Below are 21,310 nucleotides of genomic sequence, written 5' to 3'. Positions count from 1 at the left end.
GGACCGGCCAACATGTGCTCACACAGGCAAACACTCACACCCTGACCCAGCTGCCAGCCCAGCCTAAGTCCCCTCCTCACATGCTACCGCACTGCTCTTAGAAAACGCCCCACAGCCTACCCTCCCTGAACCCCACACTGACCTAAGACTCCAGAGCTCAGAACACTGTAATCTGAGAAAGAGCGGCCAGGCAGGCGGGTTGTTGGTGGGAGTGCTTGTTGTAAAGGGATCCAAGTTACATCTGCGTACAGCCATGTGGCCCCCAACAAGTTCCCTAACTCCTGAGCCCCAGTGGCTCCCTAAGGTTTTCTTCTGAGGTGTTGCAATTCAGCAGAGAGGGTGGCTCCTAACCTTCAGGGGCACAGGGTCAGCCAGGTCCCCTGATTCCTCCCTGTCCACCTGGTTTCTGGCTTACAACCCCTCTATGACCTCTGAGAGAACCTCAGTCCTCTGCTTCCCCAAGTCTCCCTCTGCCCTCCCCTCCATCCCCGGCACAGCGCACCTGCGGTCGTTCTGGCTGATGAAGCCCTCGTTGAGTTTCTCCACAGCGCTGGCCAGCATGGAGCTTGCATCGTTGGCAAAGTCCAGGTCGCGGATCTCAGACACGGGAACCGACACAATGGCAAAGGCCTCCTTGTCCTCCTTGGTGGGGCACGTGCCCAACTGCGGAGACAAGGGTGAGCGGGATGCCGGGGGACAAGTTCCAGCCTGGGCTCCACCCACCTCCAGCCTAAGCTCCACCCCCACGCTCAAGGGCCCGTACCATGAGCCGGATAGGCCGTTCCTCCTCCACGTCGATGGGCGCGTTCGTGCTCTGGATCCAGGTGTTGGTACAGAGGTGCCGCAGCCGCACGTAGGAGTTCCTGGGCGAGAGGACACAGCCAGTGAGCGAGGGTGCCACAGACCGCGAGCTGCTCTCTGCTCACCACTCCCCATCAGCATCCTCTTCCTCTGCTCCCCACACCTCCACAGAATGAGGGGCCCCACCCCTGCTGCTAGGCTCTCAGGCACACAGACTTTGGTGCACCCTTAAACTAATGCTTGCTGGTGAACGTGGGGCAAGAATTCACCCGGACAAAGCAAGCATCCAAGAGTGTCAGGCAAGGGGCTAACAGGTCACTAACTCCCCAGGAATCCTAGTGGCAGACACTTGATGTTCCCATCTACAGATGACAGACTGAGGCGGGTGGTAGAGGCACCTGAGGTCTCATAGCTAGAAGGCACTGAGGCCTGGATGACACAGAATTTTGTTTTGAGGCATGCACATACATGTGTGTGCATAGGCATGTTCTCACGTGCACACGGATGTACAGAGGTTTGAGCACATGTGTGTGTGCTCCTGGCTGGAGGCTGCCACTGTGCTCCACCTTTTATCTAGAGGCGAGGTCTCTTGTTGAACCAGAAACTCGATACATTGCAGCGTCTAGCAAGCCATGCTGGCCACAAAGATTCCCAGTCTGCCTCATGCTGGGGGGCCGGCCTCCCTCCCACCTGGCTTTCGAGTGGATTCTGAATACCCAGACTCTGGTCCTCATCCTTGGACAGACAATGGTTCGTTTGCAGAATCGTTTCTGCAACCCTGTTGTATTTCCTTTCATTTATTAATACGTAAAGGCAAGGTCTCCTGAAGGCCCAGCTGGCTTCACATTCACGATGCAGTGGAGGACGTGCTCCACCTCCCGTGACCATCTCCTGGGCGCTGGAACTGCAGGCATGAGCCACCTTCCTCGCTTACATACATACGCCAGCCAAGCACTCTACCAACCAAGCCACAGCCTCGGGAAACCTCTGGATGTGACATCCTACGTTCTCAGAGCCAGTGACCTCACAGGCACGGGAATCTGACCTCCCCAGTCTGGGTTCTCCAGGCTGCCTGGCTGTGAACAAACTTTCACACCTCATGCTTGACCACCTAGCTGGGCCGGGCTGAGAGGCTGAGAAGCATCTGTATAAACACAGCAGGCCTGGGTGCAGCCAACGGGGCTGGTCCTGCATACAGGCCAGCTGCAAATGGGTCTCAGAGCTGGGGCTCCAAGGGGTCTCAGGCAGGTGGCACACACCCACCGGGGCACGAAGGAGTCGGTTTTCTGCAGCGTGGTGGGGTCCAGCTCGAAGAGAGACGCGATGTCGTTGCCATGTGGCACAGCCACCAGACGGTACTTGATCTTCTCGCCGGCGTTTCTGCGGCCTGTGCGGCTCTGGGCCCCCTGGGATGAGGCCACCATGTCAGGCGAGGTCCAGTGTTTCCCTTCAGGCCCCACCAGAGTGACTACCTTCTCTCTCTATACCACCTTTTCCCCAGGTTCCTTGGCCTCCCTTCCAGTCTCCCCACCACTACCTCCCCATTCCCCCACCCCTCTCCAACCCCCAAGCCCCTCGGTTGGTTCCGTTCCTTACTGGTCCTGCTGCCTTAGGATCTGAGACATCACCCTTGTAGCTGGGGTTTTCCTAAAGAGACGTACAAAGTGAGGGGTGGCTACTGGACCCTATCAGCACCCCACCCTCACCCCACCAAACACCGGATCACCCTAGAGGATACTTCCCAACAAGGTGCCTACCCCAGGCCCAAAGTCCACAGGACTCCAGAGAGGCATACAGGGGCGCCCATTGTGGGCAAGCATGCACATGCGACCTGTGTGTGTCCCCCGCACACACAGATGCCACATACACCCTCCACTCACTTCAGCCGCCAGATAGTTGCCCGTGGCCAGGTGCTTGAACCTGTACAGACCATTCCAGTGTCCCGCTCCGCCGCGGCAGGGGTCATGGTGGACCACCTAGGGGCACGCAAGGGTCAGGTGGAAAAGAGGAACCGGGACTGAAAGTTCAGACCTTGGGGAGGCCTGGCGGCTATAAGAGGCCAGGGGAAGGAAGGGACAGGACAGCCACTCCATCCTCTAGGATGCTGGGGGGTAAAGTGCAGGGGGTGAGGCTCTCACCTCCACCTCCCAGAGCGCGTTGGAGCTGGTGGCCGAGGTGGCGGACTGACGCAGCGTGGTCCTCAGGAACACCTGAAGCTTGCCCCGGTACTCGTCACAGGTCAGGAACTTCTCCTGCTCTGCATGGAACAGCCGCACCACGTCTCCCTGAGGGTGGGGGTAGGGTGTGGAGTCAGATGTTCACGGCCACACCCTCGGGCTCAGGGACCCTGTGCAGGGCCCGGTTCCTCGGACGTGTCCTGGCCTACAGGACCCCTCTTGCTTTTCTAGGAAGGTGAGTGGAGAGTGAGAAGCCTCGGGCCACAAGCCAGCGGGGTATAGCAACAGTCCTCTACCTCAGCTTTCCCCATTCCAACCCGCCTGGCACCTCCATCCCTTACGTCCAAACACTTCTAACAGCCAAGTCTAGGTCGGACTCTCCCCTTCTCAGTCTCCCAGCCCAGAGCTACCTCCTCTTCCTTAGCCTGTCCTGTTCAGTCCCTGGAAATCCCCCCACGCCATTTCTTTTGCTCTCCATGGTGGCTGTAGCCATGGCTTTTGTTCACCTCCAGGCCTTAGACAGAAAACCTCAAATTTGACTCCTGGCCCTGGTCTTACGAGCAGCAAGAGGCTCGGGAAAGTTCCGTAACGTTCCTAAGCCCCAGCTGCCTCTTCTAGAAAATGGAAAGAACCCTATCTCCGGTAAAACCTTAGGAGGTTTAACGACAGAATACACTTTTCTACCTCAGCAGAGGAGGGAGGCATCCTGCCAAGAGCCACACAGCCAGGATGGGTGGGAGCGTCCCTGCCTCGTCCCAGGGCCAGCCTCTTAGTCCCTCCTGCGTACTTCCTCCCTCCGTGGCTATCACTCAGCAGGTTCTCAGAGCATAGCCCCCAGCCCACGATCATCTAATAGCACTGTCTTCCTGCCCTGAACCTGGCTCTAGACATACTTGTCAGGTAGAGGCAGACAGGATCCAGCATCTGTACCCAGACTGCATCTGTCCCTACAGCGGAACCCAGGGACACTGAATGTCCCATGCAAAGTATGACACTGAGGGGCTTTAGTGAGAAGGCCGTGCCTTGGCTTGCCTGGACTCAAACCCCAACACCACGATGGCCCCAGCAGAAGCTGCAGTGGGCAAGGCACAGAGCTGAGCCCGAGGGCTTGTTTTAGATGTGCTGGAATGCGCCACAGAGAGGCTTTGGGGAGGGGCCCACGGGTCGGGCTCTGACCAATGCCTGGACAACATGAAGGCTTAGTGGACAGAGGGAGAAAGCACTTCAACAACGCAGGCTGCTGGGAAGAGCCGGGACCATAGGAGAGACGAGGGAGGCAGACCGTGGAAACACAGCTTAGAAGCTTATGGTGGGCCTGGAGCTTCTGGGTAGGGTGGCCCCCTCAAGGAACCTGCTTTGAGGCCTAGTGTCCTCACTGTTCCCCAGACTATTCTAACTGGAGTGCCTCACACTCTACCCTACCCCTAACCTGCCTCTCCATCAGACACTTGGTTTTCAGGCTTCACAAACATCCTTCCCCTCAGGATTTATTCACTGTGGGTATAGCAAGCTGTTCTCCCTCAGCCCCGCCTCCTCCTGTCCCAGTGTTCACACTAGCCTGTCCGGGACAGAGAAGGGCACTGACCCCTGACAGCAGGCAGGAGCAGCCTTTCCCTGCCAGAGCTTAGGGCGCAACGTGAGGCCCACAGAACAGAGACGGGGCACGGGGGGGGGGGGCATGTTGGGGGGGGTATTGTTGCTCAATGGATCTGACCACCTCTAGGGCAGAAGAGGTAGCGGGACACGTGAGGACTTCCTGGGGGGAGGGGTGAAAGCTGAAGGGTTGCAGGAAGAGGCCTGTGGGGAGGGGCACCTACCCCCTTCAACACCTCCTCCAGGTGGTCCCGGAACTGCATGAATAAGTTGATCTTCCAGCTGGTGTTGCAGTTGACAGAGTTGACCTGTGGGGGGCAGGCAGGCTGGTGGCACAGTTGCCTACGGTGGACCAAGGAGGGGAAGGGCGAAGGGGGAGCCATCCCAGTTCCCGTTATGGCAGTGACAGCTCCCGGAGATGGGGTGGGGGTGGGGAAACAATGGGCCCCAGGGTCCTGGGCAGCACCACCAGAAGCAGAGACTTGCGAGGGAAGGGTGGAACAGTATACACTCAGCCAGGGATCCAGGGCCAACCCTCAGCCCCAGGACACGCCCCCCACCCCACTCACCTCCTTGCAGCCAACGTTATCACTAAGCTCATAGTTGCTGGCGTGTAGAGGCTGCCCTGCGTTGACAGGGTTCAGGATCACCTTGTCCCCCACAACCACCTTCAGGGGACAGCCAGGGTGAGGCGAGGTGAGAACAGAGGCCCATTTCCCACCAGGGTCCCCTCCCCACGACTCTGTGTCCCTTCTGAGGATGGACTAGAACCTCATGCAGTCCCTCTGGCATGTGGCCCACACCTCTGCCCAGACCCTTACTCACGTTATCCCCATTGCTCCGAAGCTTCCAGAAGGGCTGGATAAAGAGCCAGGAGCCCTCGTTGCCCGTCGCGTCCAGCGTCACCCGCATGGCGTTCTTCTCCAGCAGGGCCGGCAGCCGCTTGTTCACCGTTAAGTATTTGTTGCTCTTCATGTGCAGAAGCTGAGGCACAGATGGGGCTGGAGTGAGGCCACCAGGCCCCTGGGGAGGAGGGGACGCTGGGTCCTTGGTCACACAGGGTGTCAGACATATCCTCACAGGCAGAGGCACAGTGGCCCAAACGGTCACAAGCACGCACACCTTGTCACAGAGAAGCAGTCAGTCTCAACACCGAGCGCACGCCCAGCTCAGCGGGAGACGACTGGCCAGGCATGCACAGGTCCTGGCCCATCCTGCACCACCGCAAAGAGACACAAGTTATCCATCTTTTCTCAAAGGTAGCCTGGGATGACCTGAGCCCTCCTCACGTCCTCAGTCCTGGGTCACAGGCAAGCACCACCTGCCCCATTAATGAGGTGCTTTGTGCACACCAGGCCAGCTACATCCCCAGCCCCAGACTCCATCGATAATCCTGGTAGACTGTTAGGGTCCAGAAGCTTCTAATCAGAGGGCGAGGTATTTCTGAGGCGGCAGGGGAACAGACCCATTAAAGCCCCAAGCCCACCACATGCACAGTCTCCTTCCTCGAGGACTTCGATTGTCCTGGTTAAAGCAACAATTGTGCTTCTGAAGGTGCCTGTCTGCCTCCGTCCATCCTGATCTAGCAAACACGGTCACCGGCCGGCTCTAAGGTTTATTTACTTTCATTCTATGTGCATATGTGTATGTACACTGTGTGCATGCAGTACCCAGAGCAGCCAGAAGGGGGCAGTGGATCCCCTGGAATTGAGTTACAAACACTCGTGAGTTCTCTGGAAGCTGCTGGGAATCTAACTTGTGTCCTCTGCAAGAGCAGCAAGTGCTCTAACCACTGAGCTGGCTCCCCAGTCCACGCTGGGTGGTGTGCACATGGAGTACACGAGGCCAGGGTGTTAAGGAATTTGTCTGAGGTCACAGCCTTTAGGAATGGCAGGGCCACAGTGAGATGAGAACCTAGTTCCATATGAGCTCATGACCCTGAGCTAAAAACACTCCCCTGGGCACAGTACAGAAGTGCAGTTGGAGATGCAAACATCACACACACACACATGCACACACAGGCATACACACACACACACACACATGTACACAACATACACATAAATGTACACACACATACATGCACACACACAGATACACATACACACACACAGGCACACACATACACACATGTAGGCATACCCAGACACACAGACACACATATGCACACAACATACACATAAATGCATACACACATACATGCACACACACCGATACATATACACACATACATATACACATGTACACACACAGATGCAAACACCACACACATGCAGGCATACACAGACACACACATATGCACACCACATATACATACATGCACACACAGATACACATGTACATGTACACACATGTACACACATACATGCACACATAGATATACGTGCCACACATATACATGTACACACAGATACACATGCACACATACACACATGTACACACAGATACAAACATACCACACATACACATATAAATGCATACAGGCATATATGCACAAGTGTATGCACACACATACACATGCACACATGCATACATACACACACACAAAAGGCAGGGAGCGCTCTGTGCCAAGGCCACACCTGAATCACGCTGCCGTACTTCACCACGTCCCCGTGAACCTTCTTGTTCTCTGTGTCGTTTTGCTTCTGCTCCATCTGGGCTGCATGCTGCAGACACACAGGGTAGGGAGGGCTCAGAAGCTGATCCAGAGGGAGCTGCCGCCATGTACACATGTGCGCACACACACACACACACCAAGGTTCACATTCCCCAGGAGGCCCTTCATGCACCATCCCTCCTGCTAAAGCAATGGCCTGAGACTTCAAATGCAGAGGGTAGCCAGTGACAGCTCACCCTGACCTGACGGGCACCTTCCCGTAGGACCTGAAATCTCTGACACATCCAGCCACCTAAACCTGAGCGCGCTTCTCCCCCCCTCACCCCCAGTTCTCCAGGATACCTCTACTCCAGGCTGAGCTGGGCAAAGACCACTTCCCACTCCTTCCATGACCCACTGCAGAGGTCCCCGCCCCTTTCCTGAGCTGCACCGGCTCCGGCTCGAGGATGAGCTTTATTAGCTCTTAGGGGATCCTCTTTAATCTGCCATCCATCCAGAACCTCCCTGAGGAAAGGCCTCCTCCATCAGACAAGCACACCTTGAGGACAGTGGCCCCTCTTGCCCTCCCTCCCCCTCAGTGCTGAAACCAGGCCTAGGGTAAATCAAGTCAGGGAGGGCTACAGAGGCTGCCACAGGGCCATGCATGTGCCATACAACCCTCCACAAGCTACAGTGTGGGGCTCTGACCCCGTAGCTCAGATGCAAGCCCTCAACTCACCCTCAAGCTACAATGTCAAGGCTAGGGGCTGGACCTGAGCGCTGTTGGGGAAACTCAGGATGTGAGCTGAGTCTACCTCACAGGAGCCCGTGGCCCCTCGAGAGGCCCAGCACCTCAGCAGTGTACAGGTGACCAAGAAACACAAGAGGAGTCAAAGACCTAGGGGCTACCTTAGCCGGACTCCAGACTCCCAGTGTGGGCAGACGGGTCCTGTCTAGGAGGCTCTGAGCAGTCTCAGATGGGAGCTAAGACAAGACCCAAGGTTTCAAACTAGGTTCCCTGGAGCCCCACCTCCAAGAGCGACTAGAAAGTCTGGGGAGCAGTTTGGGTTGCTCAGATCTAATCGTCGAGTCATGTGCCCTGACTCAGGGCTATGCTGTCCCTCTTGTAACCCGCAGGAAGGATTTGTACAGACGTTGGGTTCCTGGATGGGCACTTCTCTTCCTGTTTGTCCTGACTCGTGGCCTTTTACACCAGCCTCACCGATTAGTGTTTTCAAGTCCCCAGTCCCTCGTCACATGCTTGAGGCCTCCAGTAGCGCTGAGGAGCAGAAGCCCCAGTGTGCACCCGGGCTCCTGCGCGCACGCGCACGCGCACGCTCCCGAGTACCTGCAGCTTCTGCAGCAACACCACATCGGCGATCTTCTCTTTGTCCTGCTTAGTCTGCTTGGCTTTCCAGTACTGCTTCTGTGCGGAGTAGCGGTTCATGGGGCACACTTTGAAGAGGCAATCTGGGTGGGATAGGAAGAGATAAGGGCCCAGTCAGAGCTCAGGGCTTCTAGGCAGAAGCCCAGTGTACCAGCCTCTCCCAGCCGCCTGCCCACTAGGTGGGACAGGACAGAACAGAGTACGTTGACACGTAGGGGCTGAAGAGATGGCTCAGCGCTTATTAAAAGGTGATAAGGGGGGGGGGGATTTAGCTCAGTGGTAGAGCGCTTGCCTAGGAAGCGCAAGGCCCTGGGTTCGGTCCCCAGCTCCGAAAAAAAGAACCAAAAAAATAAATAAATAAATAAATAAAAGGTGATAAGGGAGGGCACTTGGTGTTGTGGTAAACATAAGAAATGGTGGAACATGGTACCCTGGCTGTAGCGCTCCCACTAGTTCTGGCTCCAGTGCTAATTTATCTCAGCGGCTCCACGCTGCCCCCAAGTACTCTCCGACGCCACGCCAGTTTCATACAGAGACCACCATCTCGCAGCTCTTACTGTGGACTCTCTGCATTTCCAGCGTCCACCCCCTGGTGCCAGCGGCAGCTACCCTCTTGTAACTCTCTGCTGCTCTCTGTTTACGTTCCCAACATCCGCCCCCTAATAGTTATGGCATAAACTCCCAACGACCCGTTAAAAATCAAGACTCAACAAACTGCAATCCAACAATCAGATCTAAATGTTAAATTCTCAATTCACAATACATCCACACAATAAACTCACAACCAATTGATAAGGATGTAAACCGCCCACCGAGATAAGAGAAATTTGCCTACAGAAATCCATCCCAACTTCCTTGGCAATTCAAGATCACCCAGACCTGGGTCACCCTTCTCTGTCTCCATCTTGATTCTCCTTCCTTCTCCTGTCCCGCCTTACCCAAACTTTGTCCTTGCCTTATTTTTTTACTGTCCAATCATGGCCTTGACCTAACTGGTGCCAGCCTTCACCTGCATATAGACATCAACTTACAACCTAGTGCCACCTTCTGGTCTCCATGCATGTGCAAACACACACACACACACACACACACACACACACACACACACACACACACACAGAGGGGTCTAAGGAAATTGGGTAGGAAGAGAAGGTGTCACTTGGGGAAGGACAGACACCCTTTCCCTTCTAGCAAGGTCACCAGAGGTACTTGGCTTCACTCCGTGCTGTCTGTACCCGCTTTTACAGGCATGGACAGTTGTTCACACCTGCCTTATTCCTTAACAGGCAGGCAGGCAGGCAGGCAGGCAGGCAGACAGAGAGACAGACAGACAGACAGACAGACACACACACACACGCCCCCAGCTTCCCTGGTTTGTCCTCATCTCACGGCTGACTCAGACATCTAACAGTAAGGCTAGATCATTCCCCCAAGCTGTTTCCCCAACACCAGAGCCTGCTCAGTTCCTTCCACCGCCCTGTGGACAGACACAAGCACTATGCTCCCTGGGGACCCAGGTTCAAGCAAGTTATGCCTCTCAGCCTCTTGACTCTGTCAGGACAAACTCAAGGTCCAGAAACACAAACTGTGGCTGAAATCCTCATTTTGACCAAGAAGCGGAAGATACCTGTCGTTCATACAAGAAGTCTTACTAAGTCAACTTCCCTATGGTCACCACTACTACGAGTGCCACGTCCCCGTGACTCCTCGTTCATTGACTGAAGGAATACAAGCGTACTCTGAAGTATGTTCACCAATCTCTAGGTGGTTCGTAACCTAAGAATTTCCAGTTATTTACTATAAACCTAACCATATTATCATAGACTAAGCAACTTTTATGTAAAGACCATGTGTTGCATCATGGGAGTGGGTGGGGCTTCATAAAAAATAATAATTATTAATTTTTGTTAATTATTAATTTTCTCATTTTGCTAATTATTAACATCTCTCTGAGTTTAAACCATTGACGTTTGATTAATGACTGGAATATTTACGTATTGTCCTGTATTTTCCATTTTTCTTGTTTCTTTCTGAGACCATAAATTATTCTTTTTACCAGGTTCATCGATTTGTGGGTTTTTTGGTTTTTTGTTTGTTTTTTTTTTTTAGCATACAGCTGACTTTAGACTTCTGAATCTCACCACAGACATTGTAACGTAGGTTTGTAACTTTAAACTCTACCACTACTGCACATAGGCAAGCTTTCCTGTTGGAGAACTGATTGTGCAAACCACTGTGCTGCCATACCAGACATAAATCTCTAAATGTAGACACAATGGGAGGGGAGGAAACTTGTCACTTTTGTAAGACCAAGCTCCATGAAGCGGTATCCTGAATTTCTAACGATTTATTTTATATGAGTACACTGTCGCTGTCTTCAGACACACCAGAAGAGGGCACTGGATCCCATTACAGATGGTTGTGAGCCACCATGTGGTTGCTGGGATTTGAACTCAGGACCTCTGGAAGAGCAGTCAGTGCTCTAACCACTGAGCCATCTCTCCAGCTCCCTGAATTCCTATTTAGCCACAGGAGGCCTCAGTTGGAAAAGCCTAGGGGTCTGATGGAGGGGAAGAATGGTCTCCAGGGGCTGTGCACGTGAGCAGGTATGAACAGGCAAGGAACCCGTTCACCGTGAGCACCCCAGCTGGGGAGAGTCACAACCTCAGGGGAGCGGCTGATCATCAGACTGCAAACTCTGGGGGCAACAGAAGATTTGCACCGGGGAAAGTACAGGGCATTGGGGGAGGGGACAGAAGTACCACCAGGACAGGATCGTCCTCCTAGAGACACATCATGCTCTCCCTAGGGTCAGGTCCCTCTCGAGGTCAGAGCTGGCTCTCAAGGCCCTGGGAATCTAGAACATATATGTTCTCCCATCAGCCTATGGGGTACAGAGGTCCCTGAACCATTGAGGGGAGAAGTTGGAAAAGGCTAGTTTCATGGAGGGGAGGAGAAGGAAGGAGAGGAGGAGGGGGAGGAAGAGGAGGAGGAGGGGGAGGAAGAAGAGGAGGAGGGGGAGAAGAAGAGGAGGAGGAGGGGGAGGAAGAAGAGGAGAAGGGAGGGGGAGGAGGAGGAAGAAGAGAAGGAAGAGGGGGAGGAAGAGGAAGGGGGAGGGGGAGGGAAGTGAGGGAAGGGGAGGAGAAAGAAGAGGAAGAAGGGGAGGAGGGAGGAACAAGCAGTGATTCCTTAAGGAGAGAAGCCTCCAGGGCCCTGAGCCAAGCCCACCCCTCTCCCACCCCCCAGCATGCAGGCGGATCTTCTTCTAAGATGCACCCCACATATATGAGGGTTCATCCCCCAGGACATGGCTGGTGTCTGTGCTCCTACTTCCCAGGTTCTGAGGCTCCACTCCTCCCTCTGGGTCCCTGTTGTCAGGGTTGGTGGTAAACACCTCTCCTCCTGGAGCAGCAGCTTGCTGCCTACCCAAGTTAGTTTTGTAAGAATTCATTTTAAATTACATGTGGGAGGGGTGCACACGTGTGTGCAGGGGCCTGAGGTCAGGAGAGGCTGCTGGACCCCCTAGAGCTGGAGTCACCTGCAAATGTGAGCCTGTCACAGGAACTGAACTCTGGTACTGTGCAAGAGAGCCGTGCCATCGTCTGGCCCCTTACACTCAGTTCGGAAGGCAGGCTGGCCCCGTGAAAGGAATATTACACGGCACCGAATATCCAAACCCTGTGTGGACAGGAGCCATCTTCGAACCAAGAGAGAAGGAGGATGTGAGGCACCTTCCTGCCCTGGGCCTGAATCTTCTCTGTAAATTCCCAGAACATGTCAGACCGATCCCTCTGCCCCTGCAGAGACCCCCCTGGAGTCCTAGTCACTCACTATGTTTGTGGGACAACAGTCTCTCCCGCTGGGCAGTGTACTTTGCCCAAAGGCAGCTGTGTCACAACTCCAGGAGGGATCCAGAATTTTCTCAACAAACTTCAGGGCCAGAGGGAGACAGGAAGTGGGCAAGGAAGCCAAGAGCTCACTTTATCATAGACCAGGAGGAAAGGCTGAGAAACACCCCTGAGGACACGAGGTTGCCAAGAGGCACCACACGGCAGGGGGGTTGCCTCTGAAGGCCACAGCTGGAGCACTGGGTACCCTGGTGATGGGATTACAGGCAGTGGGTGCTAGAATCTCAACTTGGGTCCTCTGCAGAGGCAGCAATCCCCCTTAGCCACCGAGCCATCTCTGTAGCCGTGGAATGAGTACTTTTACCCAAACCGGGGCTGCAGAGGAGGCTCAGGGGCTGAGAACACTTGATGCCCTTGCAGAGGACCTGGTTGTGATTCCCAGCACCCACATGGTGACGTGGTGGCTTACAACTACTGGTAACTCTGGTTCCAGAGGATTCAATAATAGTAATAATAAAATATGGGATGGAGAGATGGCTCAGTGGTTAAGAGCACTGGCTGTTCTCCCAGAGGTCCTGAGTTCAAATCCCAGCAACCACATGGTGGCTCACAACCATCTGTAATGGGATCCGATGCCCTCCTTCTGGTGTCTCTGAAGACAGTGACAGTGTACTTATATATAATAAAATAAATCTTAATAATAATAATAATAAAAAGAAGCAGATCCTCTTCTGTCTTTTGGGAGGTTTGCTTTCAGTGCACAGATGCACGTGCAGGTACACTCAAACATGTGTGTGTGTGTGTGTGTGTGTGTGTGTGTGTGTGTGTATGTATGTATGTATGTATGTATGTATGTATGTATTTGTAGCTGGAGGGTCTTGGGATTCCAGAATGGAAACAGAGAATTTGCTGCATGTAGCTGAATGGACTGCAGCAGGGAGCAGGCCACACAAGCTAAACTATCATCCACCGGAGCTGGCCCCAGATGCTACTGAAATGAGGTACCCGTGGCAGTGGGAAAGCCAGTTGACGAGAGCTGAAGGGGTGGCAGGTGGCAGCTCAGGCTGCCTCAAAGGTGAGGTGTAGAAGGGAGCACTGGGACCAAGTGGCCACGCTGATGAAGCACCGCGTTCCCATTCTGTCTGTCACTGGAGGTCCCACTGTAGGGCTGCTGCTCTGGCATCATCTCAGCATGGGGTCCCTGAGGGTGACCTCCAAACATGTCACACCATCATGCCAGAAAGGCACAGGGAAGCCATGCTCCAGTAAGGAAACAGCTGCAGGTGGCACTGTTACTGCCCAACCCCCTCTTCGCAGCAACATCTAATAAACCATTAGATGGGGGAGGGGAGAGGAGGGAGGGAGGGAGACAGAGAGAGGGAGGGAGAGAGGGGAGAGGGAAGAAGGGAGGGGGATGGAGGGAGACAGAGAGAGGGAGGGAGGGGGAGGGAGGGGGGAGGGAGGGAGACAGAGAGAGGGAGGGAGGGAGGGGAGAGGGAAGAAGGGAGGGGGATGGAGGGAGACAGAGAGAGGGAGGGAGGGGGAGGGAGAGGGGGAGGGAGGGAGACAGAGAGAGGGAGGGAGGAAGGGAGGGGAGAGGGAAGAAGGGAGAGGGGAGAGGGGAGGGAGGGAGAAAAGGGAAAGGGTGAGGGAGAGGGGAGGAAGGGAGAGAAGGATAGGGTAAGAGAGAGAGGGAGAGAGGGAGGGAGGGAGGAGAAGAGGAGGGAGGGAGGGAAACAGAGAGGGAGGGAGAGGAGGGGAGAGGAGGGAGGGAGGGAGACAGAGAGAGGGAGGGAGGGAGGGAGACAGAGAGGGAGGGAGGAAGGGAGGGGAGAGGGAAGAAGGGAGGGGGAGGGAGGGTAGAGGGAGGAAGGGAAGAGGGAAGAAGGGAGGGCAGAAGGAGGAAAGAAAAGGGAAAGGGTGAGGGAGAGGGGAGGAAGGGAGAGAAGGATAGGGTAAGGGAGGGAGAGAGGGAAGGAAGGGAGGGAGGCAGAGAGATGGGGAGGGGGAAGGGAGGGAGAGAGGGAAGGAAGGGAGGGAGGCAGAGAGATGGGGAGGGGGAAGGGAGGGAGAGAGAGGAGGAAGAGGAGGAGGAAGGGAGGGAGAGGGGAGGAGGCAGGGAGAAGGGGGAAGGGAGGAGGGACACACTCCCTGAAACTGTGAACAGTAGGGCATGGCCCCGATACCAACAGTTGGTAGGCTGAGGCAGGAAGATTGCTACCAAGTTGGAGTTCCGTCTTTGATGCACAATGATACAGAAAGGACACACTGTTTCCACCAATAGGAAGCTCTCAAAGGCCAGAGTCACAGACACTGAAAGCAGGAGGACGAGGTGGGTCGCAGCTGCCTGCAGGGCAATGGCTGCCCTGCATGGAACACCACAGAACTGAACGCTTCATAACGGTTAAGACAAAGCAGGAAGAAAAGATCAGGAGTTCAAGGCCACCCTGACCGTGTGTGTGTGTGTGTGTGTGTGTGTGTGTGTGTGTGTGTGTGTGTGTGTGTGTGTGAGATTCACACTAGAACTTTCTTTTTTCTTTAAGAGATTTGTGTTTTAGCTTTAATCACCAGTATGGTCGTGCATATACCTGCAGGCGCCCACAGAGGCTAGGAGAGAGTGCAGGTCCCTGGAGCTGAAATTACAGACCATGCAAGCTCCCCAGTGTGGGTGCTGGAAAGCGAAATCCAGTCCTTTGTAGAGCAGTGCTGTTAACTGCTGAACCATCTCTCCAATCCCAGTGAGGAAGATTTTTTTTTTGTTAAGTATATTTCACTACAATTAAAAGTACTTTTTTCTAAATAATTAAAATCATGGAACTTTAAAAACACTAATATATCGTTTTCCATGAAATGGGGCCAAAAAAAAAAAAAAGAATTTTTTAATGAAAAAGAGAAAATGGGGCCTGGAGCGATGGCTCAGCAGTTATGAGCTCTGGCTGCTCTCCCAGAGAGTCTAGGATCAATTCTCACTCAGCACCCACAGGGCAGCTCGCACTAACTCCAGTTCCAGATGCTCTGGCGCCCTCTTCTGGCCGCCACGGGGACTGCACACACATAGTGCACAGACACTCATGGAGGCAAAAAACTCAGACAAAAACAAATCCATCAGAAGCACACGCCTTAAATCCCAGCACTTGGCAGGCAGAAGCCTGTGGATCTCTGTGAGTTAAAGCCAGCCTTGTTTACGTAGAAAGTTCCAAGCCAGCCAATAAAAATCAAATAAATAAGCCAACAACAGTAATAATAAAATAAATATTTAAGAGGAGAGACCAGACTTTTAGGAATTGAAACCAGGGTCTCACAAAGGCCAGGCAAGCAACTTTCCAGCTGTGGGATTCTGGGAGCTGGCTCGGTGCATCCAGGCCTCAACAGAAGCATGAGGATGTGGGTTCAATCCTTCACACCCACAGTGGCGTACAGCAGCCTCAGGTACCTATAACCCCAGCTGAGAGGAGGTGACTGTGTGAGCTCTGGGATGTGCTGTCCAGCCAGACTACCCAAACTGATCACCTCCAGACCCAGTGAGACCTGAATGACAGAACCAACTTCTCCTGTGTGTGTGTGTGTGTGTGTGTGTGTGTGTGTGTGTGCACGTCTGCGTCTGTATATGTTTATGTTTCTGTGTGTGTCTGGGTATGTCTGCATGTATATCTGTGTGTCTGTCTGTGTCTACATGTGTCTGTGTGTGTATCCGTGAGTGTATGTCTGTTTGTGTGTCTGTGTGCATTTCTGTATATTTGTGTGTGTATCTGTGTCTCTGTGTCTGCATGCGTGTCTATATGTATGTTGGTATGCCTGTGTGTGTGTGTGTGTGTCCCCTTGTGCATCTCTATGTCTGTGTGTCTGCATGCCTGTATGTGTATATCTGTGTGTCTTTGTGTATTTATCTATGTCTGTGTGTATATGTGTGTATCTGTGTGTCCCTGTGTGTGTATCTATGTGTCTGCATGTGTGTCTGTGTGCTATCTGCTTGCCTGTCTGTCTGTCTGTGCTTTAACCTGCACATGGGCAGCAGAAGTTAATCTCTGGTGTCTTCCCTGATCCCTCTCTCCATTTTGGTTTTTGGTTTGGTTTTTGAGACAGGGTCTCGCTGTGCAGCTCTGGCTGGTCTGGAACTTGCTATGTAGACCAGGAAAATCAGAGATCCTCCTACCTCTGCCTTCAGTGCTGAGGTAGTGTGGAGCCCATGGTCCACTGGTCTTCACCTGACCATTGGAACGACAGACATGAGTCACCTCCACCTGACTGTGAAGTACATTTTTTGTTTGTTTTTGTGACGCTGAGAGTTGAATCATGGCTCCCTGCATACTAGGCAGGAGCTCTACCACCGAGCTATGTCCACAATTAAAGAGCAGCTGGGGGGGAGGGCTGGGGGGGAGGGCTGGGGTGGGGAACCCAGCTGGTGGGTTGCACCTCCAGCAAATTGGGCATCCCTCGCCAAGTCTGGAAAAAATTCCCCGGACAAGCTGAGGCTTGGGGTGATGCAAGCGGTGGCTGGAGCTGAAAGAACACACAAGGAGCCAAAGCAGATGGGGCTCTACCGGCCCGGCCTGAAGAACCTAGGAGTCAGCAGGTACCTGGGGTAGGGGCTGAGAGGGCACAGGGGATCAATGATCTGTGGGCAAGGAGAGTCCTCAGCAGTGGCTGGTCTCACCCTGAGGCGGGAGGGCAGAACGTCTGGGGTTCCCAGAACAGTCTGATGACAACTTCCAGATGTCTGCCATTCGTGACCACACACACACACACACACACACACACACACACACACACACACACACACACACACGGGAAAGCCACAGGTGGCAGGCCTCAGCAGGCCTCTGAGGTTGAGCCCTGAGTCTGGTCCGAGTTCTGCTGCCCTAACTCGCACCTGCAGAGACATCATGTTGGAGACCAGCATGCCTCGGGCTTCAGCAGGACCAAGTGGAGCCTACCTCCCTATCACAACAGTCCCTCCCTGTGCTGGCAGAAAGAGGGTGGAGGGCAGGGGACCTTAGCTTTTCTCTGCCCCCTCCCACCCTCCTCTCTCTCTTTTCCTCTTCCTCCTTTCCCAAAGAGCTAGGAGGCAGAAATTGCCGATGAAACCAGAAATGCAAAAAGCCAGACTAAAATCCTGCCCCAGCAGAGCCAACATTCTGGTTAGGGACACAAATGACAAACCAGAATGCCAGGGCCTGGGTAGCTCAGCAGGTGACCGATTGCAGTTCAATCCCCAGACCCGGAAGGAAAGATTCCCTCAAAGTTCTCCCCAGACCTCCGAGTGTGCACCATTGTCCTGCAGGCACCCGCGCACACTCGGTGGTAAGAACATGTCGGCGCTTGGAAGCATCAGAAGTTGAGAACCGTCTTGGCTATGCAGTAAATCTGAACTCACCCAGCCAAGAGCCCGAGAGAGACAAGGCTTTGAGAGAGGAGAATAGCAAATCACACAGAACACAGAGCGCGCTGGGCTCAACTGATGCGGAAAACTAAACAGAGAAGGAACGGAAGCCAGGGAGCCAGGGAAAGCCACACCGGAGCCAGGAACATGAGGTGAGGAGGGCAAGCAGGGCAGAGGGGACAGCAAGGGAGGAGGAGAGGGCTGGCTAGTCACTCTGGCGATGTGGCCGGAGGGAGGAGGGAGAGTGGACCCATGTAGAGACAGGGTTAGACCACAGTGGCAGTGGTGGCAGAGGAAGGCTATTTGGTGGTGAGGCAGGCTCAAAGACCAGCGCTCACTCCCACCCCGCTGAGGCACACCTCAACCCATGACGTCGACTTAGAGTCCTGACACAGTCCTGACTGCTGCAAGTCTCCAAACGGTGCAACCCACCCCTGCCCTGCATTTAGGTTGATGACGTCTTCCACTAGCCTGTCCCAGAAGAGCAACCACTCTGCAGACCCGGTGGCGTCACGCTGGCGTGTTCCTGCCTGCTCCCGCCACGCCCAGGCACCAGCTGTCTGGCGCATGTCAGCCTCAGTCCTTGTAGGTAATCCCCTACTTGGCCCAAGAACAACCAGGTTATCCCTGAGTCCAACCCTGTCACTGCCAGGGCTATGAAGACCATTACTATGGAGGAGAGAAGGCCCCTTGAGGGACGATAAGGCTTGACCAGGTCACAGGACGCAGCGGCTATGCCTGGAGCGACTGGCTTCCCCTTTGAGAGAGAAAGAGACAGAGAGACAGAGAGACAGAGACAGTCATACAGACAAAGAAAGCCCTGTGAGTGGTGTGAGCGGCAGGGAATTCGGGAAAGATTAGGCCCCTGGCCAGAAGTGGGTGTGCCCGGGAAGGGGGTGTGGCCTTAGAAGGAAAAGCAGAAATGTACCGCCAACGCCAAGCCAATGCAGTAGGCGCCCAGGTCAACACAGACTGCAGAGGGTGGTCTCAGACAGACTGGGGTCAACAGAACCCAGGTCCAGGACCCTTCGGCCCGCCCACGAGGGATGCTCACAGCTGGAGTGGAGGTCTTACCTCGGAACTTCTTGGGGGGGTTGTCCAGGTCCCCAGCTGCAGGCTCCACCACACAACGGTCATCCACCAGCCTAGGAGACAGAGCAGCCGGGTTAGAGGCCAGGAAGAGACTCACATACCTCGGGGCAGGGAACAGCAAATTGGATGAGAGACTACAGGCAGACAGACTGACAGACGGATGGACAAACCGACAGATGGGATAATAAGCCTCATACTTCCCAGACTCAACCAGGACCCAAGCTAGGGTCTGAAATTCCTTCTAGTCATGGCTGGGGACTGAATCCCTGGAGGGCGTCTGTCCATGTCCCCCATCCTCACCTTCCCCGTCCATTCAAGTGTCCACCTGCCCATATATCCACCCAGGTATCGATCAATCGATCAATCAATCTATCCTTTATATCTGCACCTACCCATCCATGCATCCATCCCTGCATCCACATATCTACTCATCCGTGAACCCACCCATCCATCCACCCACATCCATTGGTCCATCCACCTATCCATCCGTCCATCCGTGTTTCAAGCTCTCCACCCCAGTCTCCAGGATCAATGACGAGGAACCACTATCAAGAGCAGCTCTAAGCTCAGCCCTGTGCAGCACCTGTTCCTGAATTCCTGCCTCCCAACCCAAGAACTAGCCGTTGGCGACATTTCACCAAGGAGAAGACTGCATATAAACCCTACATGGCTCTCTGGCCTCACGAAGCAAGTATCAAAGCCCACGCTACTTCTGCACTCCTTGCGTTGGCTAACAAGGTCTTAACATGTGACCTCCACCGACTCTCTCAGTGACCTCAGGATCCTGGCGAAGCCTCCAGTTGACCCCAGCATCCCTAGGCCTTCTCATCTCTCTAGGTGTGGTCACTGTACCTGGTGATGACTGCAAAACACCGCTCAGCCACAAACCACAAATGCACGTGTGTGTATGTGTGTGTGTGTGTGCGTGCGCATGTATGTGTGTGCGTGCATGTATGTGTATGTGAGTGTGTGTGCATGTGTATGTGTGCATGCATGTGTGTATATGTGTGCGTGTGTGTGTGCATGTGTGTGCATTGTGTGCATGTGCGTGAGTATGTGTGTACATGTGTGTGTGCATGTACGTGTGTGTGAGTGTGTGTGCATGTGTGTGTGCGCATGTACTGTGTGTGCATGTGTGTGTGCATGTGTGTGTGTACCAGTTAAGCTGTCTCACTGGCCACAGTAGTTAGTCCTGCTGAGTTGTTTGAGCCGTTTGTAGCAGGTGTCTCATGTTACAGGGTCCCTGAATCCACAGCTTCTGTCAGTCAATAAATCCAGAGGCTGGTGACTGGCACCCAGGGTGGGAGGCAGGGCCCTCGGCCTATGTCATTGTTGTCTAGCACTAACTCCACACAGATGGCATTGGAGCTCAGTTGGGACGTAGGCCACCCCGCTGGTGGCCTGAGGAACTGGAAGGCTGCCTGATGTTTGCAGACACTATTTAATTTGCTAAAACCACTTTGCTATTGTTTTCCATTTTGCAAGCAGGTAGCCAGAGCCCGGAAAGGTTAACATCACAGGGCTGGGCTTCGAAGGCCGGCTGACCAGTGAGTGCTAGCAGGGGGCTTCAGAGACCTGGACAGTGACAGGTGGAGGAGGGGCCACACCCTCCTCAACCTCCCGGCCTCCTGATCTCTCTCCCTCCCCATCTGCACACCTGTCACAAGTCATCCTGGCCACTGGAACAACCCCAGAGGGCTACTAATGTTCCCAGGTAACTCCTACACCCCAAGGATGCGCTCTTCAGAAGTTAATGGAGTGTCAGCACAGCTGGCTTCCCGAGTGGTCCTCATGCGGTCCCCACCCAGTCCATGACAACCCCACTATTACAAACACTTTGGCTAAAACTTCACATTAATCCTCAGGCCCCCTCCTCCCCCTTCTTATGGGCAGGGTCAAGGCTAGCCCATAAGAAGAGACCCTGTCGGGGTTGGGGATTTAGCTCAGTGGTAGAGCACTTGCCTAGGAAGCGCAAGGCCCTGGGTTCGGTCCCCAGCTCCGAAAAAAAGAACGGGGGGGGGGGGGGGGAGAAGAGACCCTGTCTCCGTGGGTGGAGAGGACTGGGGGAGGGGTAGCTCAGTAGGCAGAGAACTTGCCCAGCATGCCTGGGTTCAACCCGGCACTGAGTCAACTGGGCACGGCCGTGTATGTCTGCAATCCCAGCACACGCATGGATGTAGGGGGATCAGGATTGGGTCATCCTCTGCTATGCAGTGAATTTTGGGTCAGCCTGGGCTACGTGAGAACCTGCCTCAGACAATGATGAAAGCAGAATCTAGCCTTCACTCATCACTTCTGGCACCATCCCAGGCCAGAACACCAGTAACCGCCTTGTCGTGGCCTCTCCCCTGCCTCCTCCCCAGTTAGCCTGTTCCCTACAGATCCAAGGGAAATCGAGGTTTGGGGTACACCTAATTAGCATACAGAGGTCCTGGG

General features: G+C 54.2%; 1 protein-coding gene across 2 annotated transcripts in view; it reads right to left on the bottom strand.

Annotated features, from left to right (window-relative positions):
* The window catches only part of Itpr3 (inositol 1,4,5-trisphosphate receptor, type 3), a 64,969-nt gene that overhangs the window by 31,187 nt on the left and 12,472 nt on the right, over nt 1-21,310 (bottom strand). For both annotated transcript variants that reach the window (XM_087596960.1, NM_013138.2), the window contains 12 exon segments: nt 18,857-18,927; nt 8,516-8,637; nt 7,151-7,237; nt 5,397-5,555; nt 5,141-5,239; nt 4,796-4,879; nt 2,940-3,086; nt 2,682-2,777; nt 2,398-2,448; nt 2,065-2,207; nt 764-863; nt 503-663 (listed from right to left, as the gene is read on the bottom strand). In XM_087596960.1, the coding sequence (XP_087453086.1) occupies nt 503-663; nt 764-863; nt 2,065-2,207; nt 2,398-2,448; nt 2,682-2,777; nt 2,940-3,086; nt 4,796-4,879; nt 5,141-5,239; nt 5,397-5,555; nt 7,151-7,237; nt 8,516-8,637; nt 18,857-18,927 (1,320 nt within the window).

The sequence above is a fragment of the Rattus norvegicus genome, chromosome 20 (genome assembly GCF_021556685.1).
Source record: "Rattus norvegicus strain SHRSP/BbbUtx chromosome 20, alternate assembly SHRSP_T2T, whole genome shotgun sequence".
NCBI lineage: Eukaryota > Metazoa > Chordata > Mammalia > Rodentia > Muridae > Rattus > Rattus norvegicus.
Note: the sequence above shows the minus strand (reverse complement) of the source record. Positions and strands in the feature narration are given on the sequence as shown.